Source organism: Neomonachus schauinslandi, chromosome 2, assembly GCF_002201575.2.
Source record: "Neomonachus schauinslandi chromosome 2, ASM220157v2, whole genome shotgun sequence".
NCBI lineage: Eukaryota > Metazoa > Chordata > Mammalia > Carnivora > Phocidae > Neomonachus > Neomonachus schauinslandi.
In genome coordinates this window covers 96,200,330-96,224,598 of record NC_058404.1, presented here as the reverse complement: position 1 = coordinate 96,224,598, position 24,269 = coordinate 96,200,330, and the positions used below count along the sequence as shown (strand labels likewise).

The 24,269-nt window shown below is 34.8% G+C and overlaps 1 protein-coding gene across 2 annotated transcripts in view; it reads left to right on the top strand.

Moving 5' to 3' along the window:
• HSPA4L (heat shock protein family A (Hsp70) member 4 like) overlaps positions 1-16,716 on the top strand; it is a 48,410-nt gene extending 31,694 nt beyond the window's left edge. For both annotated transcript variants that reach the window (XM_044912628.1, XM_021681467.1), the window contains 7 exons: positions 3,965-4,063; positions 5,671-5,808; positions 9,182-9,307; positions 9,835-9,942; positions 12,593-12,712; positions 13,763-13,924; positions 16,423-16,716. In XM_044912628.1, coding sequence (XP_044768563.1) covers positions 3,965-4,063; positions 5,671-5,808; positions 9,182-9,307; positions 9,835-9,942; positions 12,593-12,712; positions 13,763-13,924; positions 16,423-16,614 — 945 coding nt within the window. In that variant the 3' untranslated portion in view covers positions 16,615-16,716. The remainder of the gene's footprint in view (positions 1-3,964; positions 4,064-5,670; positions 5,809-9,181; positions 9,308-9,834; positions 9,943-12,592; positions 12,713-13,762; positions 13,925-16,422) is intronic.
• Positions 16,717-24,269: the final 7,553 nt, after the last annotated feature.

Here is a 24,269-nt window from a genome sequence, read left to right as displayed (position 1 = left end):
GATTCACCTGTGAATAAAGAGTATGACAAATAAAAGTTATGACATCTGCTTTGGCTATTCCAGAGACTTACTTGCCTACTAAGAGTGTTTTGGCTTACAGGAACATTTCCAAGTAGTTGATGTTCCCATATGAGGGATTTCTTCTAGATAAGTAAGATGTTCCTAAATACTCTTTCTACAACGTATATAATCAAGAGAAAAAGAAAGTTTAAAATTATGGATCATATCCTTGGCATTTTTGGCAAGCACATTCCACATACATTATCTCCTTTTAAATCCCTACCATAGCTGGATATAATAGGTGTTGAATAAATTGTAGTTTATTTCCAAATCATTGCTAACAAGGGATGATGGTTAAGTATCCTGTGTAGAAAATATCCTGTATGCTGTATTTCTTAATGGTTTTCTCTAGAATTTTTTTCTTTAATTCTCTATCCAGAAGTTTAAAAGTTAAGGCTACGTACCATTATAAAGTCGTTTCTCCCTTCCTCCCAAAAAATGTGAACCAAATCAGAGTAGACTTTGGAATAATTGTTTCAATTTTAGAGGAGAAAATAAGATGGTAATAAGTTCATTTTACTCTTCCCTGCCTGCTGACACTGTTGCCTCTGACATAAACCCAGTAAGTAGCAGGAGTCTTTTTTTTTGGCTTTTGTGTGAGTCAATTTATGAAAGATTATTTTATTATGGGCCTCTTTTTTTTTTTTCCAGTAAAAATTAAGATAGCTTTGATTTTCCTGAGAAAATCATAACAGATTGCTGACTTTTCTTCAATATAAAGATGTCTCAAAATTAAGTTGAATATTTCTAGGTATATATTAATATATGGTGATACTAAGAAGTTATTACAGCTTAGGCTTTATCACAAAACCAGAGGTCAGAAAGACTATATGCTATTTATTGTACTAATATACTTTGATTTTACTGTTTCCCAATTTTTGGCCATTTTTTTCAAAATATCTGATTTCCAGGGTACCTGGGTGGTTCAGATGGTTAGGCGTCTGCCTTCAGCTCAGGTCATGATCTGAAGGTCCTGGGATCGAGCCCCACATCAGGCTCCCAGCTGGCTCAGCGGGGAGCCTGCTTCTCCCTCTGCCTCTGCCTCTCCCCCTGCTTGTGCTCTCTCTCTGTCTCTCTCAAATGAATAAAATCTTTAAAAAAAAAAACCAAAATATCTGATTTCCTGTATGTACCAGGCACTGTTTTAGGCACTGAGGAAACAGTGGTAAGCAAGGAAGAAAAGGTCCCCATCTATCTGTAACTTACATTCTAATGGGAAAGGACAAGCTGAAAGCAACAAGATACCATATAAATATAAAGGAAATTAATGGGGGAGGGAGATGTGTAGTGGAAATTAACTATGTGATAGTGATGAGGAAAGCCACCTGTGAGGAAGGAATAGGTAAGCCAGCCTGAAAGATGAACAAGCAGTTTGAAGGTAAGGTATGGGTAGGTGTCTGGGCAGAGTGAGTAACAAGTATAGAGCCACTGAGGCAGAAAGCTCTTTTTGTTGTAACAAATGCAAGGGTAGCTAATATATGAGATATAGGAGTGGAGAAGGTGCGGAGAGTGGCAAGAAAAAAAATTAAGGTAGATCAAGGGACAAATCTGGTAAAGCCTTTATATAGTTCATGATAATGATTCTAGATTTTTTTTCTTTTTTTTTTAAGATTTATTTATTTTAGAGAGCACAGGCTAGAGGGGCAGAGGGAGAGAATCTCAAGCAGACTCTGCACTGAGCATGGAGCCTGACGCGGGGTTCGATCTCATGACCCTGAGATCATGACCTGAGCTGAAAACCAAGAGTTGGATGCTTACCCAGCTGCACCACCCAGGCGCCCCAGGATTTTATTCCTAAGTGCTTTTTATTCAGCAAATAACTAGAAGCACTAGAATGTGTGTTTGGATATAGCAGGGAACAGAAAAATGATCTCAACCCTCATGCAATTTAAAATCTATTAGACGGCGCCTGCGTGGCTCAGTCATTAAGCGTCTGCCTTCGGCTCAGGTCATGGTCCCAGGGTCCTGGGATCGAGTCCCACATCAGGCTCCCTGCTCAGCGAGAAACCTGCTTCTCCTTCTTCCTCTCCCCCTGCTTGTGTTCCCTCTCTTGCTGTGTCTCTGTCAAATAAAATCTATTAGAGAAGCCAGAGTCTAGAAGCACTTCTTTTAATTTCCCCACTATGGATAATATTTGTATGAACTTTCTCAAATCATTTCAAAAGGTTAACATATTACTCTCAAATCAATTGTAAGCTATACAATTTTCCACTTTTTTAATATATCTGAAATTGGGGTAGGTCTTGCAAATGATCATACTTATTGTTGCCAATGGCAATAATCCTGATACCGTTCTCATCATCTGTACATGTGTGAATTTGGTTGCTATTCCCGGTGGCATGACTAGGCAATTGCATCCCCTTGACATTTCCATCAACAAATTATTTTAAAGACTATTCATGGAAGGAATTCAAGTCCTGGTTGTCTGAAAACAATCTACTGACTCCTTTTGGTATGATAAAGAAAACACCATCATAACTTTATCAGTGGCTTATAAGAAAATATTGAGACCTATATACTGGAACAATTTTTAAACATGCTGGGTTACTGATGCTTTAGATGGCACAGAGGACAATATTGTGTAGAAAACCACTTAGCTGAATTAACTAATTCAGAAGAGTTGGATTCTGAATGTGAAGTTTTAGAACTACCTTAACCACTTTGTATGATTTATCTTTTAGAAATATAAATATTATACATGTTAGAAGAGCTCTTTCAGTAAGTATCAAGTAAAAATGCTAACTGATAAAGCATTTGGCCACTTAATTGGCAAGATTTTTTTCTTAGTTTTATATGAAATAGTTACGTGTATTTGTGTCTTCCTACATTACACCAACTCACCACTATATCACTTTTTTCACCTTTTTTCAGTTGGTGGGGGAAATTGTACAGTTGGAAGTTGGCTAGGGGGGTGCGGGATGGAAATATCAGAAATAATTGGCTTTTTAAAAAAAAATTTTTAAAGATTTATTTATTTATTAGAGCACAGGGGGAGGGGCAGAGGGAGAGAGACAGCCAGAATCCGCAAGCAGACTTCCCAAATGGGACTTGATCACCAGGACCCTGAGATCATGACCTGAGCCAAAAGCAAGAGTCAGCCGCTTACTCCACTGTACCACCCAGGCGCCCCAGAGATAATTGACCTTTTAACTACAAAGAACACTGGTGTAAATGATCTTATTTTTCTCTTTGGCACAGATAAGCATTTATTCATGATAGCCTTCTGGGTATTTTACATTTGCTTAACTCCAAATGTATAAGAAGACTTAAATTATACTGATTCCTGAATTCCAAACTTTCTTTTTAGGAGGATGGTCATAAATAAGGTTAAGACCACAAAAATCTATTACTTGTGACTGTTTACCAAGTAGAGTCTATTTTTACAGTCTTATTGGTTAAAAGTTTGTCCTTTAGACATTAAAAAATCTTTGAAGTTTACATTGTAATAATTTGGAGACATCTACTTTGACAGTTTTGATGTATTGAGTATTTTACTACATTTAAAAAATATAATGAACATACGTAATACACATATTTTGTATCTTTCTCATTTTCCCACATTAAGTTCTTTATAAACATTTTTCAAGTCAAGTTTAATGTTCTCTTTTTTGTAAGCTTATGTTCGTGGATTTTAATTCGTGAATTTAACTTGAGAACAGTTTTCTATTTCTTTTGCAGTTATTTGACCACAGCGGAATGAAACCGTTTATTCACTTTAGCATCAAATAGAGCTTTTTCTTTTACATATTAATCTATCTATTTGTAGTTACTCTCATTTGAAAAACAACCTTCTACTTTACAATGTTCACATATTACAAAGCAGTTTTGAACACTAATATGCTGTTTATTAAAAAAATAGAATAAGGAAGACACTCATGTTACCAATTATATATTTTCTATCCAGGATAAAATGCAAGTTGACCAAGAAGAAGGAGGGCATCAAAAATGTCATGCTGAACACACCCCAGAAGAGGAAATCGATCATACAGGAACCAAAACAAAGGTGTGTTTTACTATTTTTGAGGTTGTCTCTCTTTAAGATTGATATTTTGAGTAATGTACTTACTTTTTATTGCATGCTTTTAATACATTTGATATTTTAAATCTTAGTACTCTGGGAAAGTATGGAAGCATATAACCAGAACAAATACAATTCGATTAGCTATAATAGAGGATTTTTAAAAGAATGAACCCCCAACAATATAAGTAAAATTATTTCTTTGGTAGGAAAAAGAAGATGCATTTTTCAGTAATCTTTTTTCTCATTAAAAACCATATAATCCCAGAAAAATAGGAAATGCAATAAGCTAAATGTAGAAAACTTAAATTGGCAGTAACATCACATCTCTGCATATCATAAAATATTTTCCTTTATGCAAAAGTAAATATTTTTGTGGGTAAAACTTTAAAGGATAACTCTTTTATTGAAAGTCATTATTTTACTGAGACAGTCATTGCCAATAAAAGGGAGAGACCCCAACCCAGTCACCCAGATGAATGTGGCTGAGTTTTAAATACCATCTTCAACAGGTTTTCTTTTTTTTTTTTTTTTTTTTAAGATTTTATTTATTTATTTGACAGAGACAGAGACAGCGAGAGCAGGAACACAAGCAGCGGGAGGGGGAGAGGGAGAAACAGGCTTCCCCCCAAGGAGGGAGCCCGAAGTGGGACTCGATCCCTGGACCCTGGGATCATGACCTGAGCCGAAGGCAGATGCTTAACGACTGAGCCACCCAGGCGCCCCAACAGGTTTTCTAACCTGAGCAGAATTTAATCTATATTGGTTAGTTGTATAGATTTTTTTTCAGAGGTTATAAAGATTCTGTTTGAAATCATAGGCTCTCCAGTAGTTTAAAAACTGAAACCTAGTGGGGCGCCTGGGTGGCTCAGTCGTTAAGTGTCTGCCTCTCAGGTCGTGATCCCAGGGTCCTGGGATCGAGCCCCGCATCGGGCTCCCTGCTCTGCGGGAGGCCTGCTTCTCCCTCTCCCACTCCCCCTGCTTGTGTTCCCTCTCTCGCTGTGTCTCTCTCTGTCAAATAAATAAATAAACCTGAAACCTATTTTTCTAGATTTTTTAATTTTACTTGATATTTTTTGCTTTAATTGTTTAACAGCTTGAGATTACATACCGTATAGTTTACATACCATATATCCACCCATTTAAGTGTACAATTCATTGGTTTTTAATACACTCACAGTTTTGCAGCTAGTACTACAATCATTTTTACAGCATTTTCATCACCCAGGAACTGCCCAACTGTTTTTCCAGAATGGTTTCAATATTTTATAATCTTGTTAGCAATGTCTGAGGGTTCCAGTTTCTCCACATCCTTACCAATTCTTGTTATTTTCCTTTTTTTCATTATAGTTCTCCCTAGTGGGTGTGAAGTGGCATCTCATTGTGGCTTTAATTTGCATTTCCATCCTGGTATTTTTTATATAGAAAGATTTAGTGTACACAGAGTATAAAATATTTTCCATATTAAAGGTAGTATTAAGTATAGTAGATGGTAAAAGTTTTTATTTTTTTTGTTTCATCTGAAATCACTTTTAAATCTATTTTTAAGCTGGTTTAGGAAATTTATACTTCTCTCGCATTTCTCTTTGCAGTCAGCTCCCTCAGACAAACAAGATCGATTAAACCAGACTATTAAAAAAGGAAAAGTCAAGAGTATTGATCTGCCTATACAGAGTAGCCTGTGTAGACAATTGGGCCAAGATCTTCTCAACAGCTACATTGAAAATGAGGTATATAAATCTTAAGTTGGTGTTGAAATAACTGGTAGTATATTCTGAAATTTTTGTAGCAGTCAATGATTATTATCTCCCCCCCAATTTGGGGACCTAGTCCATAACTCCTAAGGAATTAGTAAATCATTGAACTACTTTTAGACAAAATACTGAGCTATATTAATGTCATGTACAGTGTAGCTTTCATCAGAGTTATGTGAAAAACATGCGTTGTCTCCACTATAAAGAAAGACCACTCTAATACTAAGGATTCTTTTTCCACTACTCTGTCTTTAACATTAACACACGGCAGACATCACGTAGGGAAGTATTAGCAGCTCTGCTCTTCTAATGTGTTGTTCTTAAAGATAAGGCGCTTTTCAAAATGTTTTCTGACTTCCCTTTACTACTTCTTAAGATCTATTGTCATTCCTGAAATTTTCTTTACATGTCTATGTGTCTAATTTTACAGTCTCTTGAGGAAAAGAGTTTTGTTTCTTGACTAGCAGTTGTGTAAGAAGTAATTTTATTTTTAAAACTTTTATTTAAGTAGTGGTAATTTCTACAGGCTTGGCTAGTGTTAGAGAAGGTCAGTTTTCTTTGAAGCGCCCCATACTGCCATTGGTGCACATTATTTTCGGAATTTCTTCAAGAGATTTTGACTTTACAATGCTTGCTCTTTTTAGTTCCTACCTATATTGTCTATTCACTAACTATTAAAGGCTGCATTTTAGGTCAAGCAAGCATTCCTGGAGACCATCAGTAATTCAGAATTTGTTTTGAGACAAATTAATTTTTGCAAAGGAATAAATTGTAAGCAAGTGCTGCTGTGGCAAATTTTGTGTATACAATTTTTCTTAAAGTTTTAAATGTCTCACTATTTTAAATTCCAAACGTCAGTGCACTGTAGTCTTCTGTTTAAAATACTATATTTCTATTAAAGTGAAAATTTGGTTCAGGTATTACAATCCTCAGATTCTTTCTTTGCTTTAATTATAACAATAATCATATTTGCCTTTAATTATAACAATAATCGTATTTGCTAACCTCTTAAAACATGTTGATATCGTATTTAATCCTCAAAACAAACCTGTGAAGTACTGTTGGAGATTTATGTTTTACAGATGAAGAAATAGGAACAGGTAGACTAAATCATACAAGGCCAGAGAGTAACCTTTGAGTTGGATCTGGGTAGTCTGTCTCCAAAGTTCAAGATCACAACCACTATACTATATCCCCTTCCAGAGCTAACATTTGAGTTATGTGCTAGGCACTGTTCTAAAATTTTATGTGAATCATGTCAGTCTTACTAACAGCCCTAACAGACAGATAGTTGTATTCTCTCTGTTTTCGGATAAGAAAACTGAGGCTTAGAGAGGTTCAGTGACCTTCCTGTGATCTCAAAGCTAGTAAATGGGGAGCCAAGGAATTGAACCCGAGTATGTACAATGACATAGTCTTTGTGGGGTTTTCTAAATAGCTTTATTGAGATATAATTCACATACCATACAGTTCACCCATTTAAAGTGTACAATTTGGTAGCTTTTGGAATATTACACATTACTAATCTTTTAAACTGTAGTAAAATGTATATAACATAAAATTTGCCATTTTGGCTAAATGTACAACTATTCAGTGGCATTGTTACATTCACAATTTTGTCAATTGTCACCACTGCCTATTTCCAAAACTTTTTCATGACCCCAGAAAGTCTGTAATCATTAATAACTCACCATTCCTTTCTTCCCCCCAGCCCCAATAAACTCTAGCCACTTTCTGTCTCTGGATTTGTCTATTCTAGATAAATCATATGAATATAGGGACACCTGGGTGGCTCAGTCGGTTAAGCGTCTGCCTTTGGCTCAGGTCATGATCCCAGTGTCCTGGGATCGATTCCCACATCGGGCTCCCTGCTCAGCGGGGAGCCTGCTTCTCCTTCTGCCTCCTATGCCGGCTCTGCCTGCCGCTACCCCTGCTTATGCTCTCTCTCTCTGACATAAATAAATAAAATCTTTAAAAAAAAAAAAATCATATGAATATAATCATACAATATTTGTCCTTTTGTGTCTGGTTTAATACACTTAGCATGTTTTCAGAGTTCATCCGTGTTGTAACATGTATCAGAACTTTATACCTTTTTATAATAGAATAATATTTCATTGGAGATATATGTACATTTTATTTATACATTCATTTGTTAATGGACAACTGAGTTGTTTCCACCTTTTGGCTATTGTGAATAATGCTGTAGTGGGCATACAAATACCTGTTTTGAGTTCCTGTTTTCAGTTCCTTTGGTTCTATACTTAGGAGTGAAATTGCTGTCCTATTGTAATTCTTTGTTTAGCCTTTTGAGGAACCACCAAACTGTTTTACATAACAGCTGCAGCATTTTACATTCCCAGTAGCAATATGCAAGGGTTAAAAATTCTCCACATCCTCACCAACACTGTCCATTTCTTATAATCCATTTCTTTGATTATAGTCATTCTAGTAGGTATGAAAGGGTTTTGATTTGCATTTCCCTGATGCATATTCTTTTTTTTTTTTTTTTAATTGAAGTCTAGTTGATATACAGTGTTACTTTAGTTTCAGGTATATAGCATAGTGATAAACCAGTCTATACATCATCTCTCACTATACACTATTATTATACTATTGACTATATTCCCTGTGTTGTACCATTTAGCCCCATGACTTACTCATTCCATAACTGGAAGCCTGTATCTCCACTCCCTTTCACCCATTTTGCCCATCCCCCCCACCTATCTCCCCTCTGGCAACCATCAGTTCTATTTATGGGGCTGTTTCTACTTTGTTATTCATTTGTTTTGTTTTTTAGATTCCACATATAAGTGAAATAATATGGTATTTGGTTTTGTCTGACTTGTTTCACTTAGCATAGGTCCATTTATGTTGTTGCAAATAGCAAGATTTCGTCCTTTTTTAATGGCCGAGTAATACTCTATTACTCACACACAGAGCCCACACCTTCTTTATCTATTCATCTATCAATGGACAAGGGCTGCTTCTGTATCTTTGTATTGTAAATAATGCTGCAATAAACGGGTGCATACATCTAATTATTTTTGTTTTCTTTGGGTAAATACCCAATAGTGGAATTATTGGATCTTATGGTACTTCTATTTTTAATTTTTTGAGGAACCTCCACACTGTTTTCCACAGTTGCTGCACCAATTTACATTCCCACCAACACTGCATGAGGATTCCTTTTTCTCCATACCTTCAGCGACACTTGTTATTTCTTGTCTTTTTGATTCTAGCCATTCTGACAGGTATTAGGTGATAGATTATTGTGGTTTTGATATGCATTTCCCTGATGACTCTCCTGCATATTCTTAATAGCAGCTAATCTAAACATTTTGAATAGGGGAAGATGATAATGCAAGATAAATTAGAGAAAGAAAGAAATGATGCTAAGAATGCTGTTGAAGAATATGTATATGATTTTAGAGACAAGCTGGGCACAGTCTATGAAAAATTCATCACTCAAGAAGTAAGTCTATATTTTAAAATTTTTTATTGTAACTGTTTGTTTGAGGGGCACCTGGGTGTGTGGCTCAGTTGGTTAAGCATCTGACTCTTGATTTCAGCTCAGGTCATGCATGATCTCAGGGTCGTGAGATTGAGCCTCATGTTGGGCTCCACGCTCAGTGTGGAGTCTGCTCTCTCTCTCCCCCCACCCCTCCCTCCACTTGCGCTCGCATGCGCTCTTGCTCATTCACACTTTCTCCCTAAAATAAATCTTTAAAAAAAATGATTTGTTTGACAATGTTAATACGAATTTTGTAAATAAACATACCAAATGTGTTACTGTTGTCAGTCTCCTTGAGCCATGTTTAGGAATGGTTCATAGTTATTTCTCCCAATTGCAGAAGTATGGTGAAAAACATGTTTATGAATAAAAAGCCTGAGAAATCTGAAATTTAATCTTTTATACTTGAAAAACATTCTGTCCTTCTTTGATAACTTTTATTTCTGAGGAATGCATTTTCAGTCAGTGTCTTTTAAATGTATAACTAGGACTTGAATAAACTGTCTGCAATATTGGAAGACACAGAAAATTGGCTTTATGAAGAAGGAGAAGACCAACCTAAACAAATTTATGTGGATAAGCTTCAAGAACTTAAGGTAAATTTTTTAAAGTCCATGTTAGTTTTGAATAGAACATTAAGTCTTCCTAAAAATTATGCTGTAAAACACAGTCTATTTTTAATAAATATATTAGAAAATACTAAAGCAAGATACATGTAGGAAGAAATGTTGTCTAATCTTAAAAGCATTTTTAGAGGGCAGTAATGCTACATGATAATTGAATTCAAGTAATGTATAATTACATTTGTTATGATTTTCAGGTATAAATATGTAGCAGATGATTGCAATGTTACCACTTCTATATTAGCCATCTATTTCTGAGATGTCATTAAGATGAGATTTGTGAACCTGCTCCCTTCTTAGCCATTGGAGGATACACCCTTTCTCTGCTTCTCTCCCCCTTCACTGCCATGATTTAGAGCAGTAATATACTGCCCTTTTGTATTTTCACATTGCAACTGATGTGGACACCTGGCCAGTGAAGAAATTCGAAAATAGTGCTCCTGCTCTTGAATGTCATTCCACAAAGAAATAAGGAGATGTGGCCACCAGGTCTCCCTTTTCTAGGTCCAGTGGTATGATTTTAAGAAAAGACCACTATTACTCCTTTCTGCTTGTCTACCCTACCCTGAAAAAAAGAAATAGTTTTAAGTTCAGATTACAAGGATGATAGGAAATTTGTCTTTTCTTCCAAGTGTGGATCATAGCAATACTTTAATGTTCACATAATTACCAGGGGCTCTTACTAAATGCAGACTGTGATTTAGTATATATCTGAGGTGGTGGGCCCATGATTCTCTGTTTTTAACAAACTTCCAAGAAATTATGATGGTGCTGGTCACTGAGCCACTCTGAGTAGCAAGGGAAAAACATAGATGACATTGATAATGATTCCTAGACTATGGGAAAAGGCAGCCCTTTAGGACTGGGGAGGTGGGGAGTGTAAGAGAAGTTACTTAAAAGCAAAAGTTAATATCTTAAAAAAGTTAGAATTGTCTTCATGCCAGTAAATTACTTCCAGATAGAATAATTAGCAACTAGAAAACCTAAGCTTATGGTAGCAAAACTAGGCTTTATCACATTTTTATCTTGATGGTGGTATTACTCCCCATTTCCCTAAGAGAATGTGTATATTTTGGGTAGTAGGAGCAGCCAGACATCTGAGGGTAGTAGAAATAACTGAAAGGCCAAGCAGCCCTCAAGAAGAATTATTTTACCCCAAATATATAAGTAACCATAGAAATGAACGTTATAGAAGTTTTCACAGGCCTTAGTATGCTTTTTTTTTCTTTTGAGTTGGCTGTTAAAAATACAGTACTTGGTCCTCTTTTCAAAAACATTTACAATAAGGGGCACCTGGGGGGCTCACTTGGTTAAGCATCTGTCTTTGGCTCAGGTCATGATCCCAGGGGTTCCCTGCTCAGTGGGGTGTCTACTTCTCCCTCTGCTCCTCCCCTCCCCCCCCATTTGCTCTCTCTCTCTCTGCTCCTCCCCTGCTCATGCACTCTCTCACACTCGTGCATGTCCTCTCTCTCAAATAAATAAAATATTTTTCTTTAATATTTTATTTGTTTGATAGAGACACAGCGAGAAAGGGAACACAAGCAGGGGGAGTGGGAGTGGGAGAGGGAGAAGCAGGCCTCCTGCTGAGCAGGGAGCCTGATGAGGGGCTGGATCCCAGGACCCTGGGATCATGACCTGAGCCGAAGGCAGACGCTTAATGACTGAGCCACCCAGGTGCCCCGCAAATAAATAAAATCTTTAAAAAAATTTTTTCCAATAAAAAATGTGATGTAAATACACTAAATTCAATATGGTATCCTGGAACAGAAAATTATGAAATCCACATGAGGTCTGGAGTTCAGTTAATAGTAATGCACTAGTGTTGGTTTCTTAGTTTTAACAAGTTGTATGTTCTATGGTGGTATAAGATGTTAACATTAGAGGATAGCAATGAGAGATACTTGATACTCTATTATTTCCTTTATAATTTATCTGAAAATCTAAAATTACTCTAAAATACATTTTAAGTGTATAAAGAATATAAAAGAAAATAGGTATTCATTCTTCTAATGCATCCCCCTTCTCAAAGTTATAAAGGCTATTTTAACATTTAGAAAGTCCCCATTCCAGGCACTTAGGGTAAGGGGCCAAAGGTTTTTTTTTTTTTGGTTTGGTTTTGTTTTTTTAAGTGCTATACTCATAGATCCAGAATTTCCATCAAATTAATAAACATAAATAATATTCAGTAGATAATGAATATCCAGAAATTCCAGTAATCATGTTGTTTACACAGTTATACACAAATACTTGAAACCAAGTTTCAAATACATGAATTCTGCATGGAGTATTGTCCTTACGGTCTTCTCATTTAACAGTTCTGTAAACTTTTAACACCTAACTTTGAAGGAATTAAAAAGTGTTGCCTTTGGATTTGAGAGGAATCAAGAGGTGATCTTAATAAATGAGAGAAAGACCTCAAACATTAGTCAGGCATGTCTGTGTAGGATTGCATAAGGACGTAGCCGCCGGAATTTACCCTCACGTAGGGAAACAGAGGAGGCATATTTTGATCTGGCCAGCTTTCTTTCCTATTCATCTGCATGTAAAGGCCCATAAAAGTTGTCTTCTGTTAAAAATTGTTTTCTGTTAATAACTTTTTTCTTTAAAAAAAATTTCTTAATAGAAATATGGCCAGCCTATTCAGATGAGGTACATGGAACATGAAGAGAGACCAAAAGCTTTAAACGACTTGGGAAAAAAGATTCAACTTGTTATGAAAGTGATAGAAGCATACAGAAACAAGGTATGAAAGCCACAAAGCCAGCGAATGATGATGCCATGTGGGGGTAGTACATGGTGGCGGTAGGGTAAATCTATAAGTTCTCAGCTACAAAACGATCTCAATTATTGCCACCAAGTTCTGGAGACCTTGTGCACCAAACTTAAAACTTTTTTTTTTTTATTGGAGGGGTGCCTGGGTGGCTCGGTCATTTGAGCATCCAACTCTTGATTTTGGCTCAGGTCATGATCTCAGAGTCGTAGGATCAAGCCCTGTGTTGGGCTCCACACTGAACAGGGAGACTGCTTGGGATTCTCTCTCTTTTCCGTTTCCCTCTGTCCCCAACCCCACCCCATGCATGTACTCTCTCTCAAAAAAAAAAAAAAAAAATTTTTGTTGGAAAATTATTGGTAAAGGGTACTTACACACTTAAAATACAGGGCAGATATGTGGCTTTAATCTCTTAAAATTCCCTAGGTGTGTATGGTTTTAAAACACAGCATCACCATTCTCCCAGCTCTTTGGCTTTGGAGTACTCTTTCATTCCATTTCCCTTTATTTTCCATGTCCAATCTATAATCCATCAGGAAATCCTCTTTATGTTGCATTGCCATTTCTTTCTGGTCTTGTGACTACCATCCTAAACCGTGATTTCTTAGATTGTTTCCTATATGTGGTTGCCTGCAGTTGTATCTTTCAGACAGAATGTTATGTAATTCTCCTTATCAACAACTTACCATGCTGTTCTGCTATATATTGAGAATTTTCTGTCTAGCTTGCGGTATGCCTTCTTCTCTTATTTCTCTTTATTCCCTAACAAATTCAATTCCGTGCATCTTCTTTCTTGGCTAAGTAGGCATTTTTTGGCAAACCTGACTTCTTCAGAAAGCCTTTCCTTTTAAAACACACTGATTTTTTTTCTTTCTCCCAGTCTCTTCAAGTCTATATAATTTGTATGTGGCTTCTTCACATGGATATGTGTGAGGTATACATTCAATAAGAATCTAAATCTTTTAAATAGAAATTGTTAATTGATGCATTACTGACAATTTTACATTAAAATTTTTTTAATAGGATGAAAGATACGATCATTTGGATCCTGCTGATGTGGAAAAAGTTGAAAAATATATCAGTGAAGCCATGAGTTGGCTGAACAGTAAGATGAATGCACAGAACAAACTAAGTCTCACTCAAGATCCTGTGGTGAAAGTTTCAGAAATAGTTGCGAAGTCAAAGGTAAGTAACTATAAAATTCTCTTTTTAATGGGTTCAAGCATTAAACATTTTTTTTAAGACTTTATTTGGGGCGCCTGGGTGGCTCAGTCATTAAGCGTCTGCCTTCGGCTCAGGTCATGGTCCCAGGGTCCTGGGATCGAGCCCCGCATCAGGCTCCCTGCTCGGCAGGAGGCCTGCTTCTCTCTCTCCCACTCCCCCTGCTTGTGTTCCCTCTCTCACTGTGTCTGTCTCTGTCAAATAATAAATAAAATCTTTAAAAAAAAAAAAAGATTTTATTTATTTGACAGAGAGAGAGACAGTGAGAACAGGAACACAAGCAGGGGCAGTGGGAGAGGGAGAAGCAGGCTTCCCGCCGAGCAGGGAGCCCGATGCGGGACTCGATCCCAGCACCCTGGGATCATGACCTGAGCCGATGACCTGAGCCGAAGGTAGACACTTAACGACTGAGCCACCCAGGGCACCCAAGCATTAAACATTTTTAATGGGAGCCATACTTTGAGAAATCATCAACTTGCAAAAGAACTTAGAGAAACAAATTTAAGGCTCATTTGTAATTTTGCAAAAAAAAAGATTCTAGGTGGGACATCCCTGTTTCTTGATTTAGTCACATACACAAGGCTGTTTTTTTTTACATTTTAAGTGTAGTGCAGAAAGAAAGAAAGCAATATGACAACTTGCTGTTAAATACTTTAGATTTTTCGGGATTAGATAAGACTTCTAAATCTCCATTGTAAAACTTGGCAGTGTTGGTCTTTGACATCATTTGAAACCTGTAAAATTCTGTCGTAAAAATCTTACTTCTGAGATAAATTTCCCGGTCTAAAAAACATTACCCATGAAAATATCAAAGATTATCATAGAAAAAAACACCATGAAAAACATGGAGACAAATTTTATAATAAAGATCAGCATCGGGGCGCCTGGGTGGCTCAGTCTGCCTTCGGCTCAGGTCATGATCCCAGGGTCCTGGGATCGAGCCCCGCCTCAGGCTCCCTGCTCCGCGGGAGGCCTGCTTCTCCCTCTCCCACTCTCCCTGCTTGTGTTCCCCCTCTCACTGTGTCTCTCTCTGTCAAATAAATAAATAAAATCTTAAAAAAAAAAAATCAGCATCTAAGTAGAAAAATTAGTAAAGACACAGGATAAGCAATTGACCAAAAAAGGCATATATGTCTGATAAGTATAGGAAAAGGTGTTCATCCTCATCACGTTCTTCTCACCCATCTCTTTTCATCGGATTCATGGTTGTGTGTTTACATTCATAATCTTTGTCATAAGTTGTCAAGGGTGCAAAGCAACAGATGCTCTCCCTGAGCAACTTGGTTGAATTCGTTAAAACATTTTTTATCAGTATATGTATAGAAATTTAAAGGAAGTATACATACCCTTTAACCCAGAAATCACAGTTCTAGGAATTCATCCTAAATTGATCATTGCACAGGTATAGGCACATAAATACCCTTGCTTATTAGTTAGCAAAAAATTGGAAGAAACAAATACCTAGCCGTAAGAAACTAGATAAATTGAAGCATCCACACAACACTTTGCAATCATTACATAATTTTAGATATAGAGAGATATTTAGATAGATGTATACAACATATTGAATGGAAAAGGAAAGATTATAGAATCTAAATGAAGTTATTTAGCAAACATCTTCATAGATCTGTAGCTTTGCATGTATGTGTATGCATGGACATACATCTAGAAGGATATTCACCAAAATGTTCATGTTAATCTGTAGAAGATGGAATTTCAGGTGCTTTTTTTTTCTTTTCTAGTTGAGTATGTATACTTTCTGGTTTTTTTTAAACAAAAACAGGTATTTTTTTTAATCAAAATATTTTCCTTTTGAGAAAGTTTTGCGAAGAAGCCATAATAATTTACGCCTCATCAGTTGAGACGTAGTGTGATAAGAGCAGTTTCCCCAGGATGTTAACACTCCTTCCTATCTTTCCATCACTATCCCAATCTCTGGACACTGGTCTTGAAAGATTTTAATGGTCTTTTATTTGTGTTAAAAAGAAATAAGCAAAGATAGAGAAAATACATTGTACTTAAAGTTATTATATTAAGTTGCATTTACATTCATGACTTATTTTTCCTTCAGCATAGTTCTACAATTCCACTTATTAAAGCTGTTTTCATGTAAATATCAATTTATGAAATAGGTGTTATTTGACATAATTCTCAGAGCATTAGGCATAATTTAAAGGAATGAATTAAAAATTATTTCTGCCCAGGAAAACTAAATTATGAGGAACCAGGAAATTTTAGGAAAATTAGATACAAAGAATTTATTAAAGATTGAAGAGTTCGTTGTCAACACTAACATGCACTAACCCTGAAGTAAATGCTTCATTGAAGTATTTGAAGAAACTTGGTTTTCTGACGGAGCTAACATAAATTCAGGAATGTCCTATTAATGTGGAAATTTAGAAAGTTAATGATAACTTATTCTGTAGTATTTTTAAAATGATCACTTTTCTTCATGTCTTTAGGAACTGGATAATTTCTGTAACCCCATCATTTACAAGCCCAAACCGAAAGTAGAGGTTGCTGAAGACAAAGCAAAAGCTAATAGTGAACACAATGGACCAATGGATGGACAGAGTGGGACTGAAACTAAACCAGATACAACAAAAGACAGCTCCCAGCATACTAAGTCTTCTGGAGAGATGGAAGTGGACTAAGTCTTAAATTTACCTTCACATAATTCAAACAGTGCAAGCAACCACAAGGTCCATTCTTCCTTTTACATGTGGTACACACAACATATGTTCAGTTGTTCTTAACCACTTTTTGTCATTTGTTTTTTGGAGTAGTTTTGAAAAGTGTTTTATATTGAGTGCACCTCTGTTCATTTCCATTGCTGCTTATGTGAAGCTTTAGCTGAGTATAGATTACAAGTCAGTTTTAGCTTTCCTAATACATGTTATATCAAACATGCGAGACTGATACGTATTTGGCAACAATCTACCTTATTTAAAGCTTCTACTTGGATAAACCTCAGCTCCTGTATTCAGGAGAGGATATTGTATTGCACTATTGTTGCAGAAGCATAGATTTAATTGCATCATCATTTTGAAAAACATTGAAATTGATGTGGTTTAAAGCCACTGAGGCACTGACTTTTTTTCTAGTTATTGTAGTTAGAATTTAAATATGAAAACAGATAATCTCATTGGTTGTGCCATGAGAACTCCAAAGTATTGTCATCACATAAATGAAATAAATCACATGTTGAAAGGGAAAACACAATTTTTATGTTACGGTGACACCAGCAGTTTGCATCTTTTATTAGTAATGTGGATTGATGTTCTCTCAGAGTAATTCAGTGTCATTTTCACTTGAAACTTCTGATCTACTTGTCCTGAAGACCAGCTGCTGCTAAAGTAATACTAGCCTAAAGATAAGAAGCATTTTTGATGAAAATACCTTCATGTTAAGGGGGAAATGCTGTTGACCTACTCAGACATGCATCTGTGATGTTGATAGCCTTGTTTCAGTTTTAATAGTTGTTTTGGTTTTCTTAATTGATTTTGTTAATAACACAGGGTAGGGAGAAATGGCACAATGTGTATCGCATAATATACATTTATCACTGATTTACTTAATGTTAAGAAATAGATAAACACTATTAAATAAGCGGTAATACTTGAAAAGAAGTACTTCTACCGTAAGTCTTAGGAAATAATGCTTGTAATAAACTTAACTATGTTACATATCAACAGGCAAAATATAGAATGTTACATAAGTGTAATATGATATGATGTGATTAAATTATAGTTCCTGCTGTTACATTACCTGTTCAGATCTTGGCTCCAGTTTTGGTGCTTCTTACATCTATTATATGGGACAAAGGACTGTGAAATTAAGATATTTGAAGGACTTAATCTGTGCTTCATCACCAGACTTGTTCACATTGTTCAGTTCCTTCCAGAGGCTTGAAACTATTTAAGTATGGGAGCAGACTGAAATGACTTTCCAAACCTACAAGAAGCATAGACAATGCCATGGGCACTGGTGTTTCATGCCAATCAACTAGATTAACCTAAGTTAAAATTTTGAAAGGCTCACTTTTCCCCAAAGCTAAACCTTTAAATTAAGAACAATTAATACTGACTTTTCTTAAGTAGTAAAAATTGAGAGTTGAATATCTTTAGGGATAGTCATTATTACTCACAAATAGTTCTCTTAAGAGAGATTTTGTTTCTACAATGTAGTCTGCCCTGAAGGGGAGAGTATGGAGCAGTGCATTTTGCAGGGATTTTTATTCATCCTTTTTGAGGGAGATGTCCCTTTTTTGCATTAAAAAATCATATAGACCCAATATATTTTTAATGTCTTCTAGTCTTTAAACTTATCCTTGTCTTAATACTCCAGAAGTGAACTAATTATATCCATTAGTAATGAAGTACTTTTTTTTTTCTTTAAAGCATCAGTTACTTTTCCTTTATAGGTTGAATATATATAGGTTCATTTCAGGAACAGCGTCAAAGTTAGGAAGGAATATTTCAACAGTACACATTAGGGAGTTTATAGCTTTTTCTTGAGTTAACAAGAAAATCTCCACCAACTTCGTTAAGAGCTATGTAGCTCCATAACTTCTTGCAAACAGATGAGGAAATAGCCCTTTCTGCATCTGAATTGTCTAATTATACCTGACATTTCCTGTTCTTCTCTTCAGTTTATGTAGCTCTGTTTTAGTCAGATATATAACATTCCACTTCTTGCAGTTATATAACACCTGACTTAATAAGTTAAATACATCCAAAGATAATAACGTATACTTTTCCTACTCATTCAACTTAAATGATATTTTCAAAAGCCCTTTAATCTTTATGATGTGGTTATTTATTGAATATGTTAATAAAGGAAAATATGTTCTCCTTAATACAGTTTTGGGTGGAAGGCATGGTTCAGTTTAATTTTAATCTGCACTGAAATATATGCAGTACTAGACAAAAATTTTTTCAAAAAGGCCACTATTTTAGAAGTTATTTTAAAAGACCTGGAAAATTATAATGTTTTCCTATAATAAGCAAATACGAACTAAGTATGTAGAAAATATCTAGGATGGTTAATCTAGATTAGCACACTTTGGAAAAGTAGAAATTACTTGATTTCAGAATCCAACTCCTGATAGTCAATAGTACTGTGATTTTAAAAACAAAGATTGCTTAAATACATAATATAAGAAAGTTTGAGATGTTTCAATTCCTTAGCAGTATACAGAATTCTTAAGTTAACAACTAGAAACAGCACACCAAAGAATTGGGCTTTTGGAATAAACAGATCATCTCCGTTTAAAAGAATATAATTAATTAGACTTTTATTAAGAAGAAATAAAGATTTCATAGAGTTTCTTGGCCAATTTTTAGTATATTTATGATTATTTCCTAGATAGAAGTCTATATTAAAGTGAATTTTGGGGCTCAATATTCAATATAATGAGTGTTAAAGCATTTTATCCAAATTAGCACATCTTGAACTGTTTGTGAGAAATCATCAGTAAAGACAAGAGGCAAATACAGTAAACCAATTAGCTGACTTCAGTTTGACCCAAAATACATAGAACCATTCCTCCATTTTCATAAATTTGAGTTGTAATAATAAACCTATAAACCTTCCCATTAGGAGTTTTTTTTAATAGCTGATATTTGGTAGTTCACAACAACTGAAACCCTGGCATTGGTCTTAAATACCATAGAAGTGAATCTTAAATGGCAAATACAACTTCGCCCTTCTCACCTTTTAGAATTTCAACCAAAAACCTCAATTCTAAGGTAAATGTTATTTTGTGGTTAAACTTTGGAAGTTTTAAGTGGAATTTGGCTTTGTGATATTTGATCCTACAAAATTAATGATAGGCATAACTTAATTTTATCAGTATTTAAAATCTGATGGCACTGCTTAAAGGAGCCACTTGATAACTTTTCAAATGACATAGGTAGTAGGGATGCTTATCAAGTGTGGTTCTAATATTTTATTATCCTCTTACTCTACAGTGGTTTGTGACTACCATTTAGCAAACTAATCTTTTTTAAAGCAGTCAATTTCAGAAAACAGACTTTCTGATCAAAAAAGAAAAAGGTTTATAATTACCTTTTGTTTTTTGTCAAGGTCTTATTTAATCCAAGGTCTTATCATTTTAAAAGTTCCCAGGAAGCATATAATTTTTTCTTTTGATAAAAAAGTAACAAAAATTAATGCAGATCAAAAAGACCAAAACAAACAAAAAACTTCATCTGTTTTGCTTCCACATCTCTAATTTAAAAATGTACTAAAATTAATGTTCTCCCATATATTCCTGTGTTTCCTAAGAAAACAGCTTTGGGTTTATAAATCAGATGTCTAAATTTTTTTCTTGCTAAATTCAAGGGTACTTGTTTCACACAAAAAAGGGCACCTGGAATTCTTAGAATATTAAACTGACACTGCTTAAAAGAAGAAAACTTAAATGTCTATGGCAGTGGTCAAGTACCTATTAGGTGGTAATCATTCTTTCATCTTCCAGATCCCTAAGGATACCTCTAGCATATTATTAGAGTAGGTACTAAAAGAAAAAGCACATCTATTAAAATACATTATTAAATGACTTGGAACATTCAAATCAAAGAAAAAAACTAATAATTGAATCATGATTATTTGACTCTGTCAAGCAGGTCAAAATCCATAACCATAATAAAAATCAACAGTATAATCTTTGCTTTGGAATCTATTACTGTCATGTTCTGAGTCACAGGGTGATTTATTAAAGAAGTAAAATGATAACCTAAAAATAACCCATCCTGTACAGAGATAAGTAAAATTCAGTATGTTTTACTTTTATAGTGTATAAACTTGTAGATGGAAATGATCTTATTATTTCTAGTTAATCTTGTTTTATTTATCCTGTCCAGTTCTAAGCTCTTAAATAATCCTATTTTTCTCAAGCATATTTTGTTTTTTTTTTTAGATTATTCTTTAGGTCTTTTATTTCATGGATTTTTAAAAATAGTTTCACTACTGTCCTATCACTTTGATAGCTAATTTTATTGCCTTTGTCCCCTTTAAATACCAAATCTTACTGTGAAGAATATTTTGACTCTTAAATTCATACTTGAAAGCCGTGTTGTAAGTTTCCATATATAATATCTCTAAAATTTAATAATGGCTTCTAGATCTTTCATGTTTTGGCCTTTAGAATACTTTCAAGTAGAATACTTTTAAGTAGTTCTGGACCAAAAGAGGTCAATTTTGTGAATTATTATGTATTAAGAAACCCAGCATTCCTTATTTTTAATACAAATATCAATGTGACAAAATAACAAGGTTCAGAAATTCAAAATAGTTGTTTAAGGGTTAGCCACCTTCCATTGTTTGTTGCTTTCTGATTTACGTACATGTGCTGTGCATCTTCCTTGTTTTTTTTACAATTTCCTAAATTTTTTGCTTCCAAGACCTTGAGTAAAATCCTCTTGAAATCATACGGACCCATCCAGAATAAGATGTTAAAATGTAATTAGAGATAGGGAAATCAAGGTAATGTTTTAAAGTGTTGTATTTTTGTCCCTGAAATAAAATTTTATGGCTTAGTGTTTTACAAGGAGACTCACATTAAAAGTGGTTACCTTTTATACTTGGTAGGATGAAGCCATTGTTCAATACTACAGTATACAGAAGCAGTTTTTTAATGAAATTATCAAATTGTTTTAGTTCTAACAATATGGCATCCAAGTCATTTTTTCTTCAACCATTATTAAAATAATTTCTGTACATGGTGACTCTGACTCTAGTCATTAGTGTAAAATAATTTCTGGCAGTTTAGTTCCTACTAGCTATTTTTTCTTTTTTTAAGAAAACTACATTTGATTTCTTAATTTCCCAGTTTGTTTTCTATACACAGAGTAACCAGTGCAATGCATAAAATCAACCAAGTATGACGTGTCTATAAAAAAAATAACTGATTTTTGCATGTAATAGACCTCAGCTTCAATGAGCCAACATGAGAATGGTTTGAGATGTTATATTGATAACATTCTAGGAATACACAGCTGGAACACAATTTTGGTTCACTACATCCTTAAAAATGTTTACATATGGCAGGATCAAAGTATATAAAACATTTTTATGCATGTAAATTGACATCTTCATACTAGTGAACAAATAGCAATTGGTAATAAATGCAATTAATGTTTGGATGACAGTGCACATTGTCAAGTCATGTAATTAGAATAAATATATATCTACTTCTTGAACCATGTTTTGCACACCTTAGGTTTAATTTTCACATATTGAACTTCGCTGACTTGATGGTAGTTTGTGGACAAGTCATCAGAAACATTTACAAAAGTTTGCTTGTTGATGAGGGTCTTTAAATGGGCGAATTTTTCAAACCTTCAGATGCAGTTGATTCTGAAAACTAAAATAGTTTGCTCATGTTGGATGTGTTGTCAGAGAATAATTTAGCTTTATATACTAGAAGAGAAAATGTAGTAATAAATGAATTTGAAGACTTTAGACATTTTCAGTAGGCATAGAGGAGCTCCATGCCCCGTTAAGTCTCATAATAGCTCTTGCTTGAGAATTGCAATTATTTTTTTTTAAAGATTTTATTTATTTATTTGACAGAGATCACGTGGGGGTGGGGGAGAGGGAGAAGCAGGCTCCCGGCCGAGCAGGGAACCTGATGCGGAGCTCCATCCCAGGACCCTGGAATCATGACCTGAGCCAAAGGCAGACGCTTAACCGACTGAGACACCTAGGCGCCCCAGAAAATTGCTATTCTTAACAAAAATGTATCAAGTAGTTTAGGATGTTGGGATAAGAAAATGATTAAGGCCCCCTGGTCTAGATTAGAGCATTTGGTGCTTAATCTTATAGGGACAGAAAAACAAAAGAATCAAAGGCTAATGGATCCTCCGTCTAGAAAAATGTTTATACCCCCATGTACTTTAGACTGTCCAATGAAATGCAAATGAATACTTAAGTCTAGAAGGCTTAACAATTGACATTTCATTCCTATTCGTCTTATGCTGAATTGGGGAGAATTGGATAGGATTTAGGTTTGTTTTGCTTGTTTGTTGAAAAACCTAAGTCACTAGTAATTAAATAGGAAAGACAGCCTTCCAGCGGTGAAGAAGGAATGTCTGTTGATTGTAAGTACCTCCCAATACTTTATCCTTAAAAATTCTCCCTTTTTAAGTATAAAGAAAAAAAGGTGCAAGAGGTTCACATAGCCTGCAAATGCCAGAAGGCAGTGTGAACTAGTGTCCAGCAGCAGCATTGCCAAATGACTACATTTGGTTTCCTATTTAAGTTCACTGTGATGGTAAAAAGTGTAAACCTGGAAGGATTTGTGTACTGTTTTACAGTTCGCAAGAGTTAGGTTAAATTAAAAGTTAGTATTAAGTAGGAAGGAAATAATTTGTAGTTAAGAAAACCCTGTTGAAGGCAAAGAGAAAGAACAAATCACACAAAATAATAGAAATCCAAATGTCAGTAGTTACAGTAAATGCAAATACCATAAACTCGCCAGTTTAAAAATTATGTGGTTTTTACAAAGATAACTATTAAACACAATGATGTAATAGTTTAAATTAATGGAATAAGATGCCAATCAAATGAAATTGTGAAAATATTAATCAGATAAAATTGACTTTAAGGTGAAAAAAATAAGTGTTGGAATAAGAAGTGAGCTTTAATAATGATAAATGGAGCAATTCTCACCAGGAATAAAAAAAAAAAAACTCAAGCTTTGAAATCTATAAAGCAATTGACAGTTACAAAGAGAAATTTAGGCCTAAGGTATCTGTGATAACTGATAGTAGGTGGTAAGTAATTAAAAGAATTGAATAGAATTTTAAAAGCTAGATCTAATAGACTCACATAAACTATCACTCAATTGTTAGGTAAAACTTTAAGTACACATGGAATATTTATAAAAATATCAGTAAATCACAAAGCAAATCTCAATAAACACCAAAGACCATTATACAGATTTTCAGTCAACAGCACAATAAGACTAGAGGTAACCTATGAAGATAGTCCAAAAGAAATTCTTATGCCCATATGCTTGAATTGAAAAAATTAACTTCATGAAACATCAAAGCATGTTAAAAATTAGAAAATACTTCTAATGGAATGACAATATAACTTTTTATATATTTTTAAGATTTTTTTTATCTTAAATTGCAAATGCACCTCTGAGATTTAAGATCTATTTTTCTCATTGCAATACACAAGAATGCATGTAAGTGTTCAGCAATATTTAAATAAACGAAAGCTGCATATAAGACTTGGTAACGGGACGTCTGTGTGGCTCAGTTAAGCGTCTGCCTTCAGCTTGGATCATGATCCGAGG